Here is a 25223-nt window from a genome sequence, read left to right as displayed (position 1 = left end):
ATATATTTTCTCTCTCTTTAAAATAAATAAATAAAAAATAAATAAAATGAAGATATTGTGTCCACCTAAAACTAAAGTAAATAAATATTTTTAAAAAAAAGATGGGAAGAGGAGAGTGACTATAGTGCACAGCAACCTACAAGATATTTGAGAACAAGTAGAAGAGAAGAGCTCAAGTCTCCAAACAAAAAAGCATTAAGGAGCTGGAAGTGCTAATCACCCTGATGCAATCAGTACATACAGCACACATGTACTGAAATAGCACAAATATGTTAAATTATTAGGTGTTAATTTAAAATAACTGAAAGATAGGAAGAGGAAAGAGCAATACCCCACATCAAAGGAGTAGAATGTGGATTATTAGATTAAAAAGGGTAGTACACATCAACATGAGAAGACCTTAGACTTGGAATTCAACTCTCTAGGCCTGTTTTCTGATCTTTATATTGAGTGCTTTAGACTACGATATTGAGGCCCCCTCAGCTCTGATGTTCCATGAATAACTGACATCAGCCACCATGTATTGAGCTGTCTGTGCCAGGCACGGTACTGAGTACACTCAATCCTCACAATCATCTTATGAAACAAGGACTGATTATGCCCAGTGTTATAGTTTGACAAAGCTGAGGTTCAGCAAGGAGAAGGATCTTCTGGCCATGGGAGGAAATCCAAACATGCCATCCTAAAATACATTGCTTTGGCATAAGGATGATGTTGAACTAAAGTCAGTTGAGAATCAGCAAGATACAGGAGGAATTCTCTGCCTTCCCTTTTCTGTCTAAAAGCAAGGCATATGTTTGCCTTTATGAATCTCTCACCCCCTCCATTCATTTCCCCTGTAGACTCCCAGTCACTGCCCCATGACTTGTCATCCCTTGAAGCCGGAACTCCATTTCCTTTGTTAAAACAGCACATAAGCCAGGCATAGTGATGCACACCTGTAATCCCAGTGGCTTGGAAGATTAAGGCAGGAGGATCATGTGTTCAAAGCCAGCCTCAGCAACTTAGTAAGACTCTGTCTCCAAATAAAATATAAAAAAAATGGCGGGGAATATGCCATGTGGCTCAGTGGTTGAGACCCTGGGTTCAATCCCCAGTATTAAAAAAAAAAAAAAAACAGCATATAAGCTCCCACATCTAACTACCTGTTTGACTTTACTTCTGTGAACTCCTGTACACAGAACTATTAGTGAAAACTGTACATTTTTCCTCCTGTTAATCTGTCTTTTGTTAGTTTAATTCATACCTCTCAGTACTAAGCCTAAGAGGGTAGAGGAAGATTTTTCTCCTTGACACCGTCTAAGCAGCGAGGTGGGGGAGCTGTAGTGTGAACCCATGCTCTTAGCCATAGGCCCTCTCATGGGTTGCTGGAATCTCTGCCCTCAAGAAGCCGGCTCAAGTACACAAATGATACAGCAAAGTAAAACACCTTAAGTACTTTGTTGATACAAGGAAAATAACGTAAGATTCTAGGGGCACCCAGAGAAGGGATGGAATCCTTCTGATGGAGGGATTGGAGAAAGGTCTTTTACCAGTAAGATCCAGGCCCCACAAAATCAGCATTGAAGCCCTATCAACAACAGAGTACACAGTTTTGAGTCTCACTTTTTGAGGCCCACAGAACAGTTCTGAGACAACTGTGTTATTCTTCTATGGATAAGGAAATTGAAGGTCAGAGACAGGAACTGATTTTCTCAAAGTCACACAGAAAGCTAATTACAGAGAAAAGAACTTGGATTTCAGTTTTGTTTCCTGAAAGCTGGTACTCCTAAGCTTTTTGAAACTTACAGATGGCATAGATGCATCCCAAGCCGAGATCTCCCTGCCTAAATTGATGATCCTCAGTACCATGGCCAGATCTCTGGGCATCTAAGCCCTGGGTCTAGCTGTAAGAGAACCAAATGCTATTGAAAAAAATTATCTTCGGATGCCAGGGAGGCCTTTCAAGCACCCTCTTCAGCTCTACATTTGAATATGTAAAAGAGCAATCATTCCAGGCGAAGAAGGATAATTGAATAAATTAATTCTCTGGACATTTTGCAGTTTAAAAGATGCACACACAGCCTTTAGACTTTTGGGAGAGGATGGTAAAGTTCACCTCTCAACGGCAATGAACTCACATTAGAGGGCAGGTCAGGGCCTAGAAAGGCTGGGAACTTCCTCAGAAGGATGAGGGCAGGGCTGCTTTGCTCTTGCAGGAACCTCCCTCTCTGGCACACCAGAACACTGTAAGGGTACTTTGAGCCAAAGGATGAGGAGTGCAGGCCCATCTGCCCTGCTTGACAAGCCGTGAGTCCCTCCCAAAGAAGAGCTGCCTGTTCTGCCCTCCCACAGGGAAACTCCCTGTGCTAGTGGTTTATCATCTGTGATTCCTTCCCCTTCTATACCTAATTCCCAGGGTCCTTCCAACCACAGTTCAAGAAGAAGCCTGTTGGAGAGATGCCTTACTCTGGACTCCTACAACACCCTGAACTGATCTTCTTTGTGAGGCTTATCCCAGCTCCATAATTGGCTGTTAGGTTGGCCATCTTTCCTATGATCCTGTAAGTTCCTTGAGATGAGGATCTTATTTCAAGTCCATTTTATTGAAATGGCGTTTATATACAATAAACTGGATTCCGTTTAAGTATACCTGCTGAGGAGCTTTGGCAAAAGACGCACCCACGTAGCTACCACCCATCAACAGTGCTCTCCAATGGAACTTGGTTAACAGAAATATTCTAAATTTTTGGTGTCTTATAGTCACTAACTATATATGGCTATTGAACTCTGGGAAGGTGGCTGTTTGATGAAGGAACAGAATTTTTAAATATTTTATGTAGTTAGCTTAAATAGCCCCATGAGGACAGTGGCTACCACATTAGCATAGGAATAAAACATTTCTCTCACCTCAGAAGTTTCCTGGTGATCCAGTTATATCCATCTCCCTTTCACCTGGGCAAGTTATTGACCTAGTTTCTGTCATTGAAGGTTTTTCTTTCCTGCAGTTTCAGGTAACTGGAATTGTACCGTTTGTCCCCCTTTTGCGTCTGAAGAGCAGGGACTTTTAATTCTGTCTCCTAGGGTCTATTATGGTGCTGGCAGGTAATAGGGGTTCAATAAATGTTGGTGAAAGAGTGAAGTCATAAATCTTGACCAGAATTAACAAACTTATGCCCCAGTCCCCTTTCCTTCCCACATAATGGAATACAAGAATGGAAAAGGCCGTCACCGGGAACTTTTCAGTAAACCTCTTGGAAGTACCAGTGGAAAAACTGAGCTCCAGTTGGGTTCAGTGGGCTGCCCAAGTTCATTGTAAACTTATAACAGAGCATGAATTAAAGCCCAAATGTGCAGACTCCCAGGGCTGCGACTCCCTCACTTCACCATCTCCACTCCGCAGCCGCTCCCCGCAGGCAAGCACAGCAACTCCTAACGGATCTCGGTGGCACCGCAGAATGTCCATGAGATGCCTCGTTGCCTCATTCAGCATCCTGGCACCAGATCACACGCTCAGAACAGAAACAGCATCAATTCAACCTAAAAGAGCATCTAATTTCATTTCAAATGTACCCAAAACCTAGGAGTGGGCTTACTCCAATACTGGTTATAGATTGGGTTTCTAGTTGGAAAATAAGCCACATGGCACTTGATCCAATTCTAGTCACTAGAGAAAGAATAGCGAATAGCACCAGATTTTTTTTTTTGGGGGGGGGGTAGGGGGTAAAGTTTTGACTGAAGATTTCTTAAAGGGAGAGAAGAAGGGAACTATCCTTCGTGATAGGCCTTGCGTGTGCCTGGGTGCTTCACATGTGAGACTTCACCTAACCTTACGGTGACCCTGGAGGTCAGCAGAATTACTTCTTTTACAGGACTAAGAGCTACCTATTGACTTGCCCAAGATGCTAGAGCTGTGAGGCTTCATCTGGAAGACACACCTCTTTGCTTCAAAAGCAGATCCTCTTTGTGCTACAACCTATTATTTTTTACAACCCAGAAAAAAAGATTTTCTGTTGGCATTCCAATATTCACTGTAGGTTGCTGGGAAGCTCATAGCTATGTTAGGTGTCCATTGCTAACATAGCCTCTTTAATTTGAATTTTCTGGAATACTTCTATTTCCTTCTTGATATGCTTAAAGATTTAATGATCTCTCTCTCTCTCTCTCTCTCTCTCTCTCTCTCTCTCTCTCTCTCTATTTATTTATTTTGGTACTGGGGATTAAACCCCAAGGGCTCTCAACCACTGAGCCACATTCTCAGCCCTTCTTTTTAAAAAATATTTCGTTTAGAGATAGCATCTTGCCAAGTCACTTAGAGCCTCACTAAGTTGTTGAGGCTGGGTTTGAACTTTTGATCCTCCTGCCTCAGCCTCTGAGCTGCTGGGATTCCAGGCATGCCCAACTGCTCCTGGAGATCTTTGTCTTTTAATACAAAAAAAGTGAGATACAGGTTAAAAATAAATAAAGGTTTTTTTTTTAATGATACTGGTGCTTTACCACTGAGTTACATTCCCAGCCCTTTTTATTTTTTATTTTGAGAGAGGGTCTTGCTATGTTACAGAGGCTAGCCTCAAACTTGCAATCCTCCTGCCTCAGCCTTCCAAGTCACTGGGACTACAGGCATGCACCACTGTACCCGACTGTGAAGTTACTACCCAAGACAGTACCTGTCAACATCGCCATCTTTTCATTTTAGCACAAGCAAATTCAAAATGCAACTGTTGCCAAACTCTGATTTTTTTTTTCCCAGAATTTGCAGACCTCTCTGTCTCAGACAATTCCTCTGAGGATTAATGGCCCATTGGAGTCTATACAATTTGCTTAATTACCCCCAAATTATTATCTAAACTAAAACAGAATCTTAATAGACAATCTTTAATGTCTTTATCCTTGTCTGGAAGAACTTCATGTCTTGGCAAAAATAGCTTCTTAAAATGAGGCTGGATAATCCCTTAGCCATGGTGATTAAAGACAACAATGGCTCATTTAGAAAATGGGAGAATTAGAAAGCTGAGACATAGCCTGCTGGTTCTGCAAGCTACTGAAAATGAGGACAAGAAGGGGCAGGGCCAGAGCATCCACATATCAGAGGAGGCTTGCCTGTCCGCCAGGCCACGCCAAGGCCATGACATGTGGTAGTGCAATGCAGGCCAGGGCCAAGGGCTGCGCTCACTTGGTGAGAATGAGTTTCATCAGCACCATTCCAAGAAGGGAAGTAAACATCCCTGCTTGCCAGTGACATGGTGCTTCTTAAAAGTAACACTCTGGGAGCTGGGGGTGTGGCTCAGTGGTAGAGCGCTTGACTCACACATGCAAGGCCCTGGGTTTGAAATACACGTACATTTTGCAATATGTACCAGTGATTCACTTATTCATTTACTGACATAATAGTGAGCTTTTTGTGGGAACCAGGGTCTGTGCTTGGCAATGGAAATACAAAGATGAAGACAGCACTGGTCCTCCAGTTGAACAGAAAATCTGAGAGCACAGAAGAAAGAGAGGAATAACTGTGTCTGTCTACTCTCACACACTTCACTTCTGACACCAAATGTGTGGGTTTTCCAACGCTAAATGATTCTCCAATTCTCTATGGACCCCAATGGGGTGTCCTACAATTTTATCCAATTCTGTCCACTTGGAGGTGGTGTCAGATCCAACGAGTACAGGACACCATCCCACAGGGCGGCCTCACTTCAGATGCCAATCTAAAGTCCAGGCCTCCCATGCTCTCGACTGGCTGTAAATTCAGGGTTCTCACGACTCAATCCTGTGGTCTGATAGTTTGCTAGAATGGATTACAGAACTCAGAAAAATAGTTCAATTATGCTTACCTGTTTATTGCAAAGAATACGACTCAGGAAGAGCCAAATGGAAGAGATGCATGGGGCAAGGTATGGGGGCGCTGAGCTTCCACACCCAGTTCTGATTTGCCAGCCTCCCAGAACCTGCATGAGTTCATCAGGCTGGAAACTCTCCAAACCCCTCCACTTAGAGTTTTGATGAAGGCCATTACATAGGCATGGGTGATTAAGTCACTGGCCACTGGTGATTAAACACAATATCCAGCCCTTCTCTCCCCAGAGGTTGGGAGGTGGGGTCAAAAATTCCAACCTCCTGATTGTGCATTTGGCTCCTTTGGCAAACAATATCCCCTTCTTCAGGAGTTTTCCAAAAGTCATCTATTAACTCAAGTGTGGCAGACATAGTAACAAAAGATGTTCCTTTCACCTTTATCACTCTGGGGCTATTTCAAGAGTCAGAGACAAAAACTAAAATTTAAAACAGAAGTTATCACATTGGAAATTTCAAGGGCTTTAAGGATCTCTGGTTAGGAACCAGATAAAGACAAAAATTTTATTTTTCTTTCATCACAATATCACAAGACAGTATCATCATCATCATCATCATCACCATCATCTTTATCCTGAATGAATGCTGGATTCTGTCCAATGCTTTCTCTGCATCTGTTGAGGTGACCATCATGTGCTTTTTCTTTTTGAGTCAGTGTAAATGGCATTGATTGATTTTCAAGTGTTAAACTCACTTATATATCGTTTTATTGAATTTGCTTATATTTTCTTACACATATTTATGCCTATGTTCATGAGGGATATTGGTCTCTAGTTTTATATATGAAATATATAGTTTATATATATATATATATGCTTATATATATATACATATATATATTTTAGTCGTAGGTGGACACAATACCTTTATTTTATTTATTCATCTTTATGCAGTGCTGAGGATCGAACCCAGTACCTCACACATGCTAGGCGAGCGCTCTACCACTGAGCCCCAGCCCCAGCCCTGGTCTCTAGTTTTCTGGTGGTCTTTGTTAGTCTTATGCTAGCCTTACAGAACAAGTGGGGAAATATTGCTTCCTCTTTAGTTTTTTTGAGAAAGTTTGTGTAGAATTGGTAAGAATTTTTCTTTAAATGTTTTAGACTTCACCAGTAAAACTTTCTGGATCTGGAATTTTCTTTATGGGAGGTTTTAAACTACAAGTTATTTCTGTAGTCGATATAGGACAATTTAGGATATCTATTTCTTTTTGAGTGAGGATGGTAGACTGTATTTTTTAAAGAAGCTGTACCTTTCACCTAAGTCATCAAATTTATCACTTTTTAATGTCTGTAGGATCCACAGTGATTTCCCCTTTCCCCTCTCTTTTATGACATTGGGTTTTGTTGTTTTATTTGTGTGTATGTGTGTGTGTGTTCGTGTTCTCTCCCTCTTCTTTTGATTTGCCTGATCATTTGGCTAGAAGTTTATCAATTTCGTTGAATTTCTCAAAGAGCTAACTTTTAGCTCTATTGACTTTCTTTTTTTTTTTTAGAGAGAGAATTTTTTAATATTTATTTTTTAGTTTTCAGCGGACACAACATCTTTGTTTGTATGTGGTGCTGAGGATCGAACCCGGGCCGCACGCATGCCAGGCGAGCGCGCTACCGCTTGAGCCACATCCCCAGCCCCGACTTTCTTGTTTTTATTTATTCTTCCTCTTTTTTTTTTTTAATTCCATACTTTCTGCTTCCTTTGAGTTTATTTTGTTCTTCCTCTTCTACTTTTTTAGGACAGAAACTTAGTTCATTGATTTGAGATCTTTCCTCTTTCCTAATATAGACATTTAATGTTATGAACTTTCCTCTAAGCGCCTGTTAGCTGCATTCCACAAATTTGAAATGCTGTGGTTTTTTCATTCTGTTCAAACTACTTTATAAATTCTCTTCCTTTCTTCTTTGATCTATGTGTCATTTAGAAGTTTAGTTTGTAAATATTTCAGAATTTTCCTGACACATTTGTTACTGATTTTAATTTAATTTTGATATGATCAGAGAACATATTTTGGATCAGTCAATATTTTTAAGTTTGTTGCATCTTATTCTATGACCTAGTATATGGTCTATCTTGGTAAATGTTCCATGTACAGTCAAAAAGAATGTACAGCCTGATATCATTGGTTGGAGCATTCTATATATATTAGATCAAGTTGGTGATAGTGTTGTTCAAATATCCTATATCCTTACAGGCTTTCTGTATATTTGTTCTATACATTAAGAGAGGTATTATAATCTCTAACTATAAATGTAGTTTTGTCTATTTTTCCTTTTAGTATTATCAGACTTTGTTTCATGTATTTTGAAGCTCTGTTATTAGCTGAATACACATATAGGATTGCTGTATCCTTTTGATGAATTTCTTTTTTTTTTTTTTGGTACCAGGGATTGAATTCAGGGGCACTCAACCACTGAGCCACATCCCCAGCCCTTTTTTTGTATTTTATTTAGAGTCAGTGTTTCACTGAGTTGCTTAGTGCCTTTCTTTTTCGCTGAGGCTGGCTTTGGATTCACAATCCTCCTGCCTCAGCCTCCCGAGCTACTAGGATTACAGGCATGTGCCACCGGGCCTGGCAAATTTATTTTTTTACCACTGTGAAATGCAATGTTTTGTTTTGTTTCTTTGTTCTTTAACATAGATATCACCAAGTTATGCTGTTTCCTTCTAAATATTTTCTTTGTATATTCAACATATTGCATCCATGTGTACCTTATTAAAAAATTTCACTGTGAAACATTATATATATTCTAGTGTGTGCATACACATGTTATATGCAAATACTATCCCATTTTTATTAGACACTTGAACTTGAACATCTGCAGATTTTGATATTTTCAGGGAGTTCTGGAAACAATCCTCCATGGATACCAATGGATGACTGTACAGTGAAAATCCATGTACCCACACACAGCTTAAGAAATAGAATATTTTCAAGACCTTCAAAGCTATCTGTGCATCCCCCACCCCTTCCAAAATTAAATTTACTTTTGTATCAATCAATTACTTGTTTTTATTTATAGTTTTCTTACATATTTCTAAACAACATAGTATTCTATATCCCATTTTTGGTCCTTCTATACAAGAAATTATCTGTATATATTCACTGTGACTTGATTTTCTTGTTCAACATTGTGTTTTGGGGATTCATCCACATTGATATTAAACATTTATATATATGTAATTCACACATTTTCCACTACTGCATAAAATTCTTTTCAAAGTATATGAATAGACTGCAGTCTAACTATTCTTCTACTGACAGACATCTGTGCTGTTTCCAATTATTTTACTCTGATAAATAATGCTGCAACCAAGATTTTTAAATATTGCTTTTGGTGTACTTACAAAAGAGTTTCTCTGAATTATACACCAGGAGTGAAACTTCATGCACATATTCAAATATTCAAATATCCCATTTTTCTTAACTTTCATTCTGTTTTTAATGATGCTTCCTAATATTTCTTAATAACTTTGCATTAGACTAAATCCCTATTGTCAAACACTTAGAATCTGCCTGCAGTTTTTGGAACTGTGTACATAATTCTGGAAAACAAAAATTTTGAGCAGAAGTCTCTGATTTTTAGGTTATTTTCTTATGAAGTATTCCCAGGAGTGCAATTTTAGATCGCGACCAATTTTCCAATTGTACCAATTCACATTCAGTGGGAGGATATTTTATTGCTGAAAAACATGAGGTAATCCCCATCCAAGTAACTGTTAATCCTTTGGGATCACAGATCCTTTGAGACTATGATTAAATGCACAGACCTTCTCTTAAAAACAAAACAAAAAACAAAAACTCACAATTACATTCATAAACAAAACAACATGGGGCTGGGGTTGTGGCTCAATGGTAGTGTGCTTACCTAGCACCACATAGAAATAAATAAAATAAAGGTATTGTATCTAACTACAACTAAAAAATAATTTAAAAATACAATTTCAAGGGTTTCTTAGATATTTTGAATAAATAAGAAATATCCTTCTCTCAGTTCATTTTGTGTTGCTGTAACAAAATATATGAAGCCGGAATCTATATAAGGAGTTTGCCAGGCTAATGACTCAGGAGGCTGAGGCAAGAGGATTTCAAATTAGAAGCTAGCCTGGTCAACTTAATAAAACCCTGTCTCAAAACAAAATTAAGGGTTGGGGGAGGCTGGGGATGTAGTTCAGTAGTAGAGCACTTGCTTAGCCCACACAGGGCTGTGTGTTCAACTACAGTACCACACACACAGAAAAGAAAAAAAGAGAGAGATACAGGGAGAGAAAGAGAGAGACAGAGATATTACTATTTGGCTCATGGTTCTGGAGATTAAAGAGCAAGGTGCCAGCTCTGGTAAGGGCTGCATGGTGAATGGCATTCAAGAATGTCAAGTAGCATATGGAAGAAGGATTCAGGGAAGGTAAGGCTCACTTATAACAACTTGCTCTCGTGAGATTTCTTCTGAGATGAGAACATACTCCCATGAGAAAAGCATCAATCCATCCTCAGACCTAATCACCTCCCTTGAGGCCCCATCTCCGAAGGTTTCCACTACCTCAACACTGCCACACTGGGGACCAAGTCTCTAGCACATGACTCTGGGGGACAAACCACAGCAGTCCTACATGCTGCACATAAGATTTCTTATGATACTTCACCAAAAAAGTTCACAAACCAACTCTTTATTTGGTACCTTATCTTGCAAACCACCATTGAGTGAGCATCTACAATCCACAGCAATATTCCAGATGCCAGAGGCAGAAGAACAAATCCTCCTGGTTTCAAGGAATACAGAGTCTTCCATGCAAGATAGAAACCCAAAAGCATTGACAGTAAAATATATGCAGTTAGAAAGGTATTCATTAGCCAAAATGCAGGTACAATTAAGGATCAAAAAACTTTCCTTTATCAAAACGTTGTAAAAAAATGAATAAACACTCCCAAAGATGCTTTAAATAAAGGAAATAATACCAGCCAAAGACTTCATATAACCTGGCATATATGGGAAATTTATCATGAGTTTAATATGATTGGATTAAAATGGTAGTGAATGTGGGCAGAGCTGAGGCTCCTCCTTATGTGGGGCACAGATTGAAGAAATAGTATTGGCACACAATTTTTGCAGTTGGTCTGACAACACAAAGGAAACCACAAAAGATTTCCTTCCAAACACTTCATTTATTACCCAAGCCAACTCTTATTACATACAAAGAAAATATTTTGCCTGTTTTTCTCTGCAACTGTCTAAAATGCAGTGTTCTATTCAGAATACAAGGTTTCAAACCAACTTATTAATATAATCTATAAACACATTTTAAAATTAATATTGTATGATGGCTTTCATTTTTGTAAGCAGAAGTATTAGAAAGCCTTACAATAATTAATACAATTTCCTTATAAAATTGCCTTGAAAAACTTATAGGTAAAACTATGATTTTAATATTCACTTAAAATGCTGATTTTCAACCTATTGATTAATGCTTCTCATATATCATCTCATGAAAATATTTTGCTGTTTGTAATTTAGCTAAATTTTTGAAACATAACTAAGCACAATGGTTACTTTGATGTTACTGATTTAATTATAATGGAACAAATGAAATGTGTTTAAACATATGCATCTTATATTCCTATGGAAAATGAATACAACTAATTTTGATAATACAGTCTAGTCAATGTCTTGATAGACTTTCATCAAAAGTATATTTAGATTCATATTTACTTTCTCTAGAAATTATCATTTGTTTAGAATTCTGCCATAGTTAATTCTGTTCCCTTAGGGTAGTTCCCAATTCAAGTGCATCGTAGAACTACATGTATTAATATATAAAGTGTTATATAGTTACAAAATCTGTTTTCTCATGTGACTAGAAAGGAAAAAACAAGTTTTAAAATATAAATACCAACTGAGGTACAGTAAATTAAGTTTATAAAGCTCTCAGCAAAAAGAAATGCTTGACTTATTTTTTTCTTCTGTTTCAAAGTACTCCTTAGAGCTGGCTGTAGTGGCACATATGTGTAATCTCAGCAACAGAGGAGGCCATGGCAGGAGGATTGCAAGTTTGAGGCTAACCTCAGAAATTTAGCAAAACCTTGTCTCAAAATGAAATAAAAAGATCTGGGGATGTGGCTCTGTGGTAAAGGTTCCTGGGCTTAATCTTCAGTAACACACACACACATGTACATTTGCCACAAAGCACCCTTAGATCTCTAGATGGCATGCCATTAAACATTGTTTAACTGTCAGAATAGAAGATCTTCAAGGGTACCTTAAAATAATAAAAAGGTGTAGTCTCATTATGATTAATCACCACAAAGAACATGGTTTATGTTCAGATTTCTACTAAAAAAAGGAAATTCCTCATAGATGTGAAAAAAAATCTGAATAAAAATTTCATAGAAATACCAATGGATTTAATTGGGGAAGAAAAGCACAAATACGAGTACATATTAATATGTATTTTCTTCTCAGGTGTTTGTTTATTTTAAGAAAGGGAATCTTCTTCATGTGGTACTTTTCTCCAAGTAGAAAACATTCTTTAAATATTCTTAACCACACAGACCTATATCAACTTTGACCAACAAAAGAGTAAAACAACAAATCTACAATAGGTACAAATTATATACATTTATTAATAATTTTAAATAACACTCTTGTATAAATTCTTTCATATATTCAAATCATACACAAATTTAGAAATGCATCATGAAGCCTAGTACAGCACATGAGTGAAACATGTTTTTAAAATTTGTGTTAGAATTGTAGTGACATAAATACAAGTTTAATGTTTCAGAAACATTCCCTAATTACTTGGGATGAAATTTAACTTGTTACAGAGTGCTTGTGCCTAGCATTAAAACTTGACTTAAATTCATTTTGCTTTTGGACTAATTTGAATCTGAGGCCCTGGGCTCACATTCTAGGCCTGCTGCTTTAGTTATTGCATATGCATAAGTAACAAGAAGGATTCCCCATTGCTTTGGAAAAAGCATCATTCAACCACCGATGTTTTAATGATTCATAACCTTTATAGTCCATTTGATCCTGTTTGACTTCTTCAGATGAATCAGTGTGTTCTTCCTGCTTTTCCCCTTGGCATAGTGACTGGCTCAGGATTGAAGAGAAATATATGTTAACCTTTCCTGACTCCCAGCACACATCAAACCCATTTTAGCTCCCAAACTCCTTACTCTCAAGATCAAAAGAAACCAAAGGTTCTTTGTGGATGAGGCCAGGAAGACTTTCTTAGCTCTAACTTCTCTGAACACTTTGCAAGAGAGCTTCCTTTGAGATGAGGAAATTCAACTCCTAACCACATAACCCAAAATAGGAGAACCAGTAGATACTAATTACAGGTGGTGTTATATTTACCAAAAAGTGTAGGACCAATGATGTAATAACCCAGTTCTAATTAAATCTTCCAAAAATAAGTACTGTTGCTTTAGCTCCTCATTTCCACAATAGCACAAGAAGGGCTAAATATCTTGAAGACAGTCAGCTGACCAAAATCAACTAGGAAGTCAGTGAGTACTTCTCTGATGGTCAATTATCCTGGGACTATTAAAGCTGGAGAGTAGCCATATAATTCGAGGCTGATACAAACCCTGTTCAAAAATCTCTCTCTTCCCATTCCATATATCTGATTTGTTCTTATCTCTTAAAATCCAGATCTCACTGGGAAAAGTTAAACACTGGGTCCATGGGACCTCAGGATAAATATGAGTTTTTTTTTTTAAATTATCACTTTTTTCCTATAGTTGAAGAAATTCCATTAATAAGAGAGCCCTGGGAGGTAGAGTGGAGGGAGGGGGAAGTAAGGGAGGACGAAGACATACTTAACAGTACTACCTAAAGTATATAACTATCAGAAATGCATAAGGGCTTATTAAAATGAATTAATGAAGATAAAAGTATCACTTAATAGCCTCTGCCATTTCAACGTTGGTATTATCTTGTTGAAATAAAACAGCTCATTCCTAATCCCTAGAATTTTTATTCTTCTAAAGGACTGTTGGGATCCCATTGCTGGATGCCAGAGTTCGCGGGGATGCCTTCAGAGGAAGCAACAGTGTGCAGTGCTTCATTTCTTACCAACTTCCTAGTCTGACTTCAGTGGTAAAACAACTCATGATTGATTTGTATTTTGGAGCAAAATTATTTCCACAAGCAAAAATGCAGGTCACTAAAGAAAATTATTTAAAACACATATTAAGGCCTTAATATTTTTCCTTTGTGAAAAACTATGAACATGATCTAAGAGTTGCTAACAAGATAAACATTGTGATTCAATTTTTTGCAATATCTTTTAAGGTCTGTTTCAAGGAATCTATATGTGGCCAGAATCCTAACTGGTTAGTTTTGGCTCTTAGACTCCAACAGACACTCTTTCTTTCTTTATTGGATTAACTTCTGTTTAACACATTTATTTTTCACCAGCCTCAATCCTGACTTCTTTTGGCAGGAGGTGGGGTATCAGAGAAAGGCAGGTATGTCACTTTACATAATTCCTTAGAATTTCAGGACACAACCTGTACACTTATGCAGCAACTTCTGAGGAAACCAAGCTTCCCCTCCCTGCTTGAAGGGAGTAGATCACCTAAATGAAGCAGAAATGGCAGTTTTGTTTTCTTATCAATAATGTTGACTTCAGATAGTAATCTTCCTGTGTTCTTTCTAGAGTCCTTCCTAGATCTATGGCTCTGCATTGTACCTGGTAATGACAAAAAATTAGAAACATCCACAATGGGACTCTTCCTCCCAGCCTTCTTATGTGTGTGGCTAGGCAAATTTTTGCATCAATGTATAGTTGAAAGAACATGTGCTTCAGAGTTGGAAGTCTTCATTCCAAGCCTAATAATGACACACATTGAGGATCCTTGAATAAGACATTCAGCCCCTCTGTGCCTCAGTCTCCTCATTTAAACGTGGGTAGAATGATTACTTTCTCAGGGGCTATGGTAGGAACAAAGGGCACACACATGGAAAAGTGCTTTGTAAACTACAAAGATCAATAGAAATATGAAATAACTTTAATATAATATAATGTCTACTCTTGTGATCAATGGTCAAATATGCAGAATATCCTCAGGTTACCAGAAGCAGATTCTATGCCTACCTATCCTCTAGAACATCATTTCCAAACCCTGAGAACATTGTAGGGGTCTCCTATAAAAGGTAACAAATTCTAGGGTTTTATCTTAGAAAGTTAGTCAAAGGGGTCAACTTAGATTTCCTAGGTCTAAGAAGTCTTCATTTTTTTCTGTCTCATTGTTTGCTGTTCCTCCTGATAAATATCTGTATTTGACTTCTGGTCACCTTTCTTAGCTTGCTTAATCCACAATCTGTCAATATCATAATAAATGAGAGCAACAGTAGTTGGCCTCCAGGAGTTTAAAAAAAAATTCAACTACAGAGCTACCCTCTAACCAGACAATAAGATTATGGAAGAACTATAGCACTGCAAAGAGAGGGCAAATGAGTGATGGGCTATGTTCAATTATAAGAGTTTTTTTGTTTTGTTTTTTTGAGTGGAAGATATAAATAGTTCACAGGCATTAAAACCAGGGATCCCAAGTGAGATGATGGCTTTTCTTTTGAAAATCAAATATTTCTATCCTTTGGAAGACTAACTTTTACATTCAGGAAAAAATATTTCAATGAGAATGTTTTATATTAATCTATGTAAAACATATAGAATGGCTAGTGTCTAATTAGGTGAGTGTTTTGGAGAATGTAGCCTGTGTCCCAGCTTAACATTTATTGACTTCAAAATCTATTGCTTGAATCTATAGTAGGTCAAAGAGCATATAACTCTACTTTTAGGTTGAGAAAGGAAAGAAAGATTAGACACATTCAACCTCTTATAAATTTCAACAATGTCCAAAGAGGGACTAAAAATGACTAATGCTCACCAGAGTCCCAGCTCTAGCAATATTGCCATCTATTTTACAGTTTTTTAACCAATACCCATATTTTCTTTTTACAGTGCCATTAACTGCTGTACAAATAAATTCTAGATGATAAAATATGACATGAATTTTTTTTTACAAATAGATACAAATACAATGTTGACCAGATATGCTACATTAACTATGTACACCTTATTTCTCTAGAGGCAGGAATATTCCTATTTTTAGACAATTTATCATTTACACAGAGCCCCTGAGGAGGACCATCAGCTTCCTGCTCCCCCAATGCTGCCTTCTGTTCTCTACCATTAGAAGCTCATCCTGTGCTTTAATCTCATCATTGAGTGAGAATCCTGGGAGGAAAAAAATCAAGCCCTTCTAAAGATCTTCTTGGGACTTTTCTGCCTTTATTCTAGAAACAATCAAGATTGTTTATTGTGATACAGCATAGACACCATCTTTTCCTCAATGATGTTTTTTAGGAGAGTAAAATCAAAATAATCCCTGGCCCTCCTTTAAAAAAAAATGTTTCAGGAATGGAGATGAAGTTTTCTAGCAGTCCTTTCCTCCCTTCCCAACCATCATCCTGTTACTGTTGGCGAGGCGAACACTTCCCCAACAGTCTATTTGGAGGTCAAAGAGGATTTGGGCTGCACTATGGGGTTCAGCCTTTCCATACTCCCATGTGGTTTGGTACAAAAATATACTTTACTTCAGGTCCTTAATGAATCAATGCTTCAGATCTTCATGGCAATACTAAAAGCAATAGATAGGCTAAGCGCATTACAGATTTGTACCTGCAAATTTCAGATGCACTATTTGCCTTTGCTTTCTCAGCAAACTCTACCCAGGCTTTGTCTGGCTCAAGGGCTGATGCTGTTTTAGTAAGCATTGTAGTTTAACAATCCAGCTCCTTAGGCTTTGTAGTTATGCATGGGTGTCGTCAGGGTCAGCTGCCCATTGGGAGCCACTTCATTGCCATCATCTTCCAACAGTCCCGACACATCTGCATTGGGAATGCTGTCATGGTAGCTGCTAAAACTGATATTATCTTCTTTCAGCTCGATGGTCCAAAACGGGGCATTGAGTTTCCGGTTTTGGTACTCACGGTACATATATACGGCCCCGACAAATCCCATTAGCAGCACCACCACAATGATGATGACTGTCAAAATGATGATGTTAAATTGAGTCCATGATACATCAGCTAAAGCTGAAGTGCTATTTTCAGAAGAGCTTACTGAAAAGATAGTCTGCAGGGTTGTGGGGGTAAATGTACTATTTATAACAGGGGTGGGCACTGATGTGGTCAAAGAGGCATTGGAAACCAAAATGGTAGAACCTTCAGGTGTTGGAACAATAACTTCTGAAAATAAAAAACAGAGAATGAAATGTAAAAGACAAAATTATCTAGTTTCAAGAAACAATAAAAGAAATACACATGGGAGTGGAAGTGGATGTGGGATGTTGACATGGTACTTTGCTTTAAGATAATGCAAGTTAAAAATAATTTTTAAAGAAATACAGTGATAAGAATCAGAGTCTGGGAAGCTAACTTGTTACATTCCTGGCTATTCTCCAATATGTGTAATATCTCTATTAAAATCTTTGAGAAAATTCCAATGTTGGAGTTTTCTTTCTTTTTTTTTTTTAGTATTTATTTTTTAGAAGTAGTTGGACACAATACTTTAATTTGGTTTATTTATTTTTATGTGGTGCTGAGGATCGAACCCAGGGCCTCGCATGTGCTTGATAAGCGATTTACCTCTGAGCCACAATCCCAGCCCCAATGTTGGAGTTTTCTATCCTTCTTCACTTATGGATAGAATCCTATAAATTCCTGTAAAGGCAGTAAAGATGCCACTACTGAGTTCTAAATCACATGGTTAAAAGTGACAGAGATAGATGGCAATCATTTGACTTATAAGCCCAACATGTCTGATGGCATTTCATGAGGAAGGTAAAATTTCCTGAAACAAATATTTCCTTTAAATACACCTGAAAAACACAATTTAAGTGCTCAAATTTGATGTCCTCCAACAGAAAAAACAAGCTTCCTTTGATTCCAGGTGTGGTAATTCTTCCTTTGTGTAGCTTATAGCTATTTTATAATTAAGGTACTAGACTTTGTACTAGTGCAGCACAGCTTAGTGGAAGGATCCAAGGCTTTGGACTCAAACAAAATTATGTTGCTATAGATAAGTCAATTTTGTTTCTTTTCTTTTTCTTTCTTTCTTTCTTTTATTTTTTTTGTGATGCTGGGATTGAACCCAGGACCTCATACCTGCTAGGCCAGCCAGCATTCTACCCTTGAGCTACAACCCCAGCCTGATAGGACAATCTTTTTTAAAACCTTGGTTTCTCACCTGTTAAACGAGAGTAATAATGTCACTTTACAGAATTCTTGGGCAGAATCAAATGAGATAATGCCCTATACAGCACTATCACAGTTAATGCTTACAGTACTTGGCACATAGATACTTACTAAAATTATTATAGTTGGTGTTATTATTATTCATTACCATAAGTCAGCCAGATAAATTTATCTGAAAAGGGGCAAAGTTTATATTACTTAATAACTTAAAATAAAAACCCAAAAAACTCCTATCCACTAATTAGGTATTCCTTGGTATGGATAAGGTATGAACAAGGTCTGCCTCCCAAATGGAAAAGAGAATTGCGTGACAAGGTCTCCAGTGATAGGGTTCAATCTGAGTCCTTCAGCCTTGATCACAAAAGTATAAGGATATCAAGAAAATGGCAGAAAATTTGCACCTGCCACAGACCAAGTGTGTGTCAACCTAGTATTCAGCATCTGTTAGAATAGTAGATTGGATTGTAGAACATGGTCTAATCGCTCAGTGTCCTAATAATCTCCAAATATCCCTAGCTCATCATGAATTTATAATCATTAATTGTTTCTAAATCTTTACTGAAATTCCCTATAAGAAATATTCTGCCATGTGAATAACTTAAAAAAAAAAAACCTAAAGAAATATTAATACTATTTCTCCCATCACACATGGAATAACTTAAGCCCAAAATTTGGACAGATGTTGAAATAAACTCTATTCTTAGCTGGAATTTCTAACCAGATGATAGGACCCTACTTGAAAAGACCTTTGATGATCGCTGAAAGTGATGAGAATAAAAGGAAGGAAAGGATAAAAGGAACGATAGGACTTTAAAATTATTAACATCAAAATAAAAGTAGATGAAGGGAAAATGTGAGAACCCTTGGTCTCACTGTCGCAATGACTTTGTCTTGGTTCTCAAATTTCTGGAGTTGACTTTGGAACATCAGGAGAGAAGCAGGAAGGGAAGGAAACCTCTGTAGGCAAATATCTATAAAATTCTATTTCCAAAAATTCCTCTGGTGAGATTGGACGGTTTTAAAGCTAAAGGTAGAGGTTTTGAAATTTTCAGTGCTAGGCTTAGATATTAAAAATATAACCTTAGGTGAAGTTTTACCTTTCTTGATGCAATTTCTCTCGAGGTCTCGAACATAACCTTCTAGGCAGTTCTCACACCAAAACCCAGTGGTGTTGTGGAGGCAGTTGATGCATTCACCACTCTCGGGCTTGCAAATCTTTGGACTTTTATCTGGATCCACATGACCATGACACTGGCATGGTGTACAAATGCTGTCAGAATTGTAATAGCCATTTTCACATGTATTGCAGTTCGGGCCTGTATAACCATCTTTACACTGGACACATTTAGGTCCCAATTCATTCGATTCTAAAAGAGAACATCAAATTAATTTAATAAAATCTCAAGCTATAATTAAAAATACAAAATAACTTTTAGTCCTCAAATATATTTATAAAATCCTCCTTACTATTTCTTTTCAACATTAAGAGATATGCGGAATCAACTTACCAATCTAATTTATTTACTAGTTTTCCAGCTTAACATAGAAAAGATGGGACTCTCCTGAGAACCTATTCAGGTAGAATGAGAAGGTGAAAGAAAAATCCTTAAGTTGGGAGTCCAAATAATTGTGATGGTAGCTGTTCTGAAAAATGCCCAGTTTTTTTTTAATTCCTTCTCTTTTTAGACATGAAAAATTGGAGAAATTATTGCTTTAATGAACATTTCCTCCATCTCTTCCCTACTTAAATTCTGGTATATTCCCATACCTCTAATTTTGGTCTTTTTCACTTGTCACCCTGTTCATTCTCCCAGGTGAGCGCATCCACTCACATGAATGACAATTCCAAAATGTGTATTTATAGTCCATTTCTCTGTCTAAAATTCCAAACAATATACTAACTTGTATGGCTGGATCCACAAACATTTCAAACTTAATATAAATTATTGTCCTTGACATCTTCCCTTCCTGAGTCCTATATTCTCCCAATGTTCAGTGAATGGTACCAACTTACATCATCTTTCCTCAGTCTTCCTCCCCAACTCCTACAAGCAGTTATTAATTCATATCAATCACACCTCATTAAAATCTTTCCAATCTACTTATATCTCTCGCCAAATCCACTAAGGGATCTTAGTTTAGGCCTTCATCGTTTCTCACCTAGATTACTGCCACTACTTACTAAGGTGTCTCTTTAACGATGGGACACTTTATATTCTCTATGATCTTCCCCATAATACTGCACTGCATTTGTTTGTATGTTAGTTTCTCCACTAGAAACAGTGAGTTCTGAAAGCATGAAACTATCTGAATTGGCTGTCCTACCCTTAGTCCATAGTGTGAGTACAATATATGTTCTGGAACACATACATGCAGGTCAAATTGGACTGGTCAGGTCCCTATTCAGCTTTTTTCTTTGATTTCCCACTCAACTCTACATAAATACATTTCTAGATGTCCCAATCCTCATTCTTCAAGGCCCAGTTCAAATGTTACCTGCTTCATGAAGATTTTTCTATAGTCCCAGTAGGAAGTTATCCTCTCCCCTCTAAACTCTTATTAAATCTACATCTGACTACTCTCTGTCTGAGTTATGGCTATGTCCCTTTATATTCACTCCACATGTATTATTAACATTAACCAAACATTAGGAATGAAGATAAAATGGTTAAAAATATAGACATGATTTCTATATGATTTGTCTTTATGGACAGAAATCCTCTGTACCTGGAAAAGGCACAGAGAATTTCAAGCATATTGCTTTTGTAAGGCACCATCTTTCAAAAGAAAGTAAATTTAGTCAGCTATTCAACAATCATTTAAAAAGCAACTATCATAAGTGAAGTTCTGTGTTCAAAAGGAAAGTTACTCTATATGAGCCAAGGACCAATATAACTTAAATTCTTATTTATAATTCCTATAAAGTTCTAAAATCTTAAATTCTTGACACCTGTAACACATCAATATGCTTATAAAAATAAGAAAACCACTGTAGAATTCTGATATGATTGATGCAGGTCTAGGTGCTAATACATAATATTTTCATATTTCTAACTCTATAACAGTCCTAATTTATCCTAAATGGTTACTATATACTTACACAAATAATGATAATTAATAAGGTATGTTACCTAAATGTATAACCTTTTATAAAAAATTTCCTAATATTCATTCCCATGTTCAATGGAATACCCTCCCTTTTGTGTCCCATTATATTCTATAAATACATTTGCTACTTTTCATGCTAAATCTATGTGCCTTCCTCTCTACTAGAATGCCAAATCTTTTATAACAAGGACCATATTTCACTTTTTAGATCTTGGTATCCCTTGTCTAATATGATGACAAGCATGTACCAGGTGCTCAATTACTATTTTGGAATCAGTGAAAGTATCTATATGACCTTTCTATGAGAAGAGGAGTAAATGTGCCAGTTCCCATTACCAGGTATGGCAGCTAATTTTCAAAATGGCACCTAATGCTCCCTGCCTACAATTCACACTCTTGTGTAGTACCCTCCCACACTTGATAGGATAGACATATGAAACCAATCTCTTGTTTCAGAGACTAAATTACAAAATGCATTGCAGCTTCCATCTTGTTCTCTTGGATCATTCACTCTTAGGGAAAGCCAGCTGTCATGCTGTAAAAACATTTAAGTAACTCTATAAAGAGGTCCACATGGTGAATAATAGGAGACTTTTGCCTCTGGCAAGCTACATGAGTAAGCTAACTTAAAAGCAGATACTACAGTCCCACTTAAGCTTTCAGATCACTGACTACAGCCCTGGATAACATCTTGATTATAACCGCATGAGAAATCTCAGGCCAACACAAACAATGACAGAAAAAGTTAAATAAATTGGATTTTCTTGAAATTAAAAATTTTTGTGCTAAAAAGAATATCATCAAGAAAGCAAAAAAAAAAAAAATTAAATCATAGGATAAAATAAAATATCTACAAATCATACATCTTTAAAAAATTATTTTTAGTTGTAGATGGACACAATACCTTTATTTTATTTATTTGTTTTATGTGGTGCTGAGAATCAAACCTAGTGCTTCACACGTGCTAGGTAAGCGCAATACCACTGAGCAAACCCAGCCCTCATACATCTTTCTTTTTTAACATTTTTTTTTTCAGTGCTTATGTTTAAGCCCAGGGCCTTGGAATGCTAGGCAAGTGGTCTCCCCCATGCTGTCCTCAGCCCCTATAAACCATATCTCATAAGGGACTTGTATCTAAAACTCTTTTAACTCAATAATAAAAAGATAAACAATCCAATTTCAACATAGACAAAAGATAGATAGATATTTCTCTAAGGAAAATATGCAAATGGTCAGTAGGCACACAGTTATAAGAAAAGTGCAAATTAAAGCCACAATATAATAACATTTCCCATCCACTAGGATGGCTATAATTATAAAAAGACAATATTAAGTTTTGGTGAGGGTGTGGAGAACTTAGAACTCTCATAGAGTATTGGGGAAAATGAGAATGTAAAATGGTGTACTCACTTTGGAAAATAATCTGATAATTCCTCACAGAGTTAAACAAAGTTAAGCTACTATATGATCCAGCAATTCCACTCCTGGTTATATACCAAAGAGAAATGGAGACACTTGTACACACAAAAACAAATGTTCACAACAGTATTATTTGTAATGGACAGAAAACAGAAACAACCCACATGTCCATCAACTGATGAATGGATAAGCATGATGTGTATATCCATAGAATGGCATAATATTTGTCAAACAAAAGGAATGAAGTGCCAGTATATGTTGCAACATGAATGAACTTTGAAAATACCCCATGTAAAAGAAGCCAAATACAAAAGGCCGCATATTGTAGATTCCATTTATATAAAACATTCAGAATGGGCAAATCCACAGAGAAGGAAAATAGGTTAGTGGTTGCCTAAGGCTAGAGGAAATGAGAATGATTGCTAATGGTTATAGAATTGTTTGTTTTATTTTTTGAGATTTTTGATGGGAAGAGGTGATGACTGTGTTCCAAAAATGACTGTGATGATGGTTGCACAACATTGTGAATATACATTAAAAAACATTTAACTTTACATGTTGAATAAATTGTATGGAATGCAAATTATATCTCAATAAAGCTGCAATTTTAAAAGAAAGGCTGGGGAAGAAGAAAGGAAGGAAGAACCTAACCAGGTTTGTCCAGCTAGGCTGCTCTCAAACTCATAACAGAAAATATGGGAAATAATGAATATTTATTGTTTTAAAGCACTAAATCTTAGGGTAATTGGTTATAAAGCAATTGATAATTAATACACCAGGAATATATGGCATTAACTATATTTGTAAATAACTGTATAAACATAATCAGCCCACATTATTAAGCACCTTGGAAGAACTAATTAGTAATTGTACCTTCAAATAGGTGAGCAAAAGTTGCTCAGTTCCTGTATTAACTAATTGTGACGGTTTTTAGATATTTTAAGTATCATTTCACATATATATTTGAGTTAGACTGTAAATTCCTAAAAAGGAAAATTTTGCTGCTTTTATAACTTCCTTCCACCTATATATCCAGAACTTGATTCATCGATGCAATTAATAATTATTAATAAAGAATTTGGGGGAGGATTTTTCTCTGAAATGAAGACTTACTTATAGTGCAAATGCCTGTAGATGTCACTGCTGAACAAGGACACCGAAGACATTCTTTAGTGGCATCAGGACTCTGATAAAATCCTTCTTTGCATTCTTCACAGTGAACCCCTTTGCTGTTTTCCTGGCAGTTTAAACAAGCACCTAAAAGAAACAAATTATTTTTAAGAGTTAAAGATTTACACTGAAAACATAACAATTTTCAAAAACCATGCCTGCAACAAAAAGACTGTAAGAATTAACCATGTTATTTCTGTTCTAGCCATGTCTATGAGTTCAGTGTCCCCCAGAGGGAAAGAATGGGTACATGATTAGAGTCACAATATTCCCGTTGGTCAAATGAATGTATACTAAAAGGAGGCCAGCTATGTGCAAAGAAAAATAAAAACAATATAAATATCAATTAACAGATAAAACTGTGGCATTTTCATAGTTTGGATACTATAGTTAAATAAGTGAACTACACCTAGATGCATGAACATGTAAATATCTTAAAAACAATACTGATTTTAAAAGGAAATTGTAGAATAATACATACAGAAGGAGAATACTTATTTTAAAAAAATTTTTAAACCACACTAAGCAATAACTAAGCAAATGGCTACATAATACTGCTAAGCCAGATTGATACATACAACATATGTGGTAAAAATTTAAAAGGTATACAGAAAGAGGTAAAGAGAATGCAGAATTTTATGCTGTGCTTGTTTCTGCCAAGGGAGAGAGAAAAATGGGACAAAGGAGCAAAACAAAGAAGACCTCAACTTTATTTGAAATCTCCTATTTTGAATATATAATCATATATAAATATATGTGTAAATATGAAACAAAATGCTAAAATGTTAATATTTATGAATTTTGGGTATGGGAACATTGGTGTTTGTCATATTATTTTTCATAGGTTTTTATTTATATTTAATTGTTTGGCAGTGCTGGGGATTGAAACCAGGGACTCTCACATGTCAGGCAAATGCTCCATAGATGAGTGAAGTTTTATAATACTGCTCCTTTGGTACTCTATTAGTAAGGTTGCTGTACAGACACTAAAGCAACATAGCAACTGAAAACAGGGACAAGAAAGTGCAGTATAACACACATTCCCTTCTTTGCAGGCCACATATATTCAAAAGAACACTTAGAACTACTACCTCAGAAATAAGTTAGTAAATTTTACAAAGAAATCTAGGAAGATGATGGCATTTTACAAGATGAGCTAAAACAGTTCAATACTAATACTGTTCATAGTCTGATTTGTTTTCTTTTTCTTACTAGTGAAATATTTATTTTAAAAAGATAAGAGAATGGGGGCTGGGATGTGGCTCAAGCGGTAGCGCGCTCGCCTGGCATGCGTGCGGCCTGGGTTCGATCCTCAGCACCACATACAAACAAAGATGTTGTGTCCGCCAAAAACTAAAAATAAATAAATAAATAAATATTTTTTAAAAAAAGATAAGAGAATGAAGCTATGAAATAAAATGGCCTAATCACTGGAAC

At 36.7% G+C, this 25223-nt stretch overlaps 1 protein-coding gene across 1 annotated transcript in view; it reads right to left on the bottom strand.

Annotated features, from left to right (window-relative positions):
* Positions 1-12419: 12419 nt before the first annotated feature.
* The window catches only part of Megf9 (multiple EGF like domains 9), a 105888-nt gene continuing 93084 nt past the window's right edge, over positions 12420-25223 (bottom strand). The window contains exons 4-6 of the mRNA XM_015497748.2: positions 23730-23873; positions 19187-19456; positions 12420-17081 (exon numbers count right to left, since the gene is read on the bottom strand). Of these exons, the coding sequence (XP_015353234.2) occupies positions 16630-17081; positions 19187-19456; positions 23730-23873 (866 nt within the window). The 3' untranslated portion in view covers positions 12420-16629. The remainder of the gene's footprint in view (positions 17082-19186; positions 19457-23729; positions 23874-25223) is intronic.

The sequence above is a fragment of the Marmota marmota genome, unplaced genomic scaffold (assembly GCF_001458135.2).
Source record: "Marmota marmota marmota unplaced genomic scaffold, marMar, whole genome shotgun sequence".
Lineage (NCBI taxonomy): Eukaryota > Metazoa > Chordata > Mammalia > Rodentia > Sciuridae > Marmota > Marmota marmota.
Note: the sequence above shows the minus strand (reverse complement) of the source record. Positions and strands in the feature narration are given on the sequence as shown.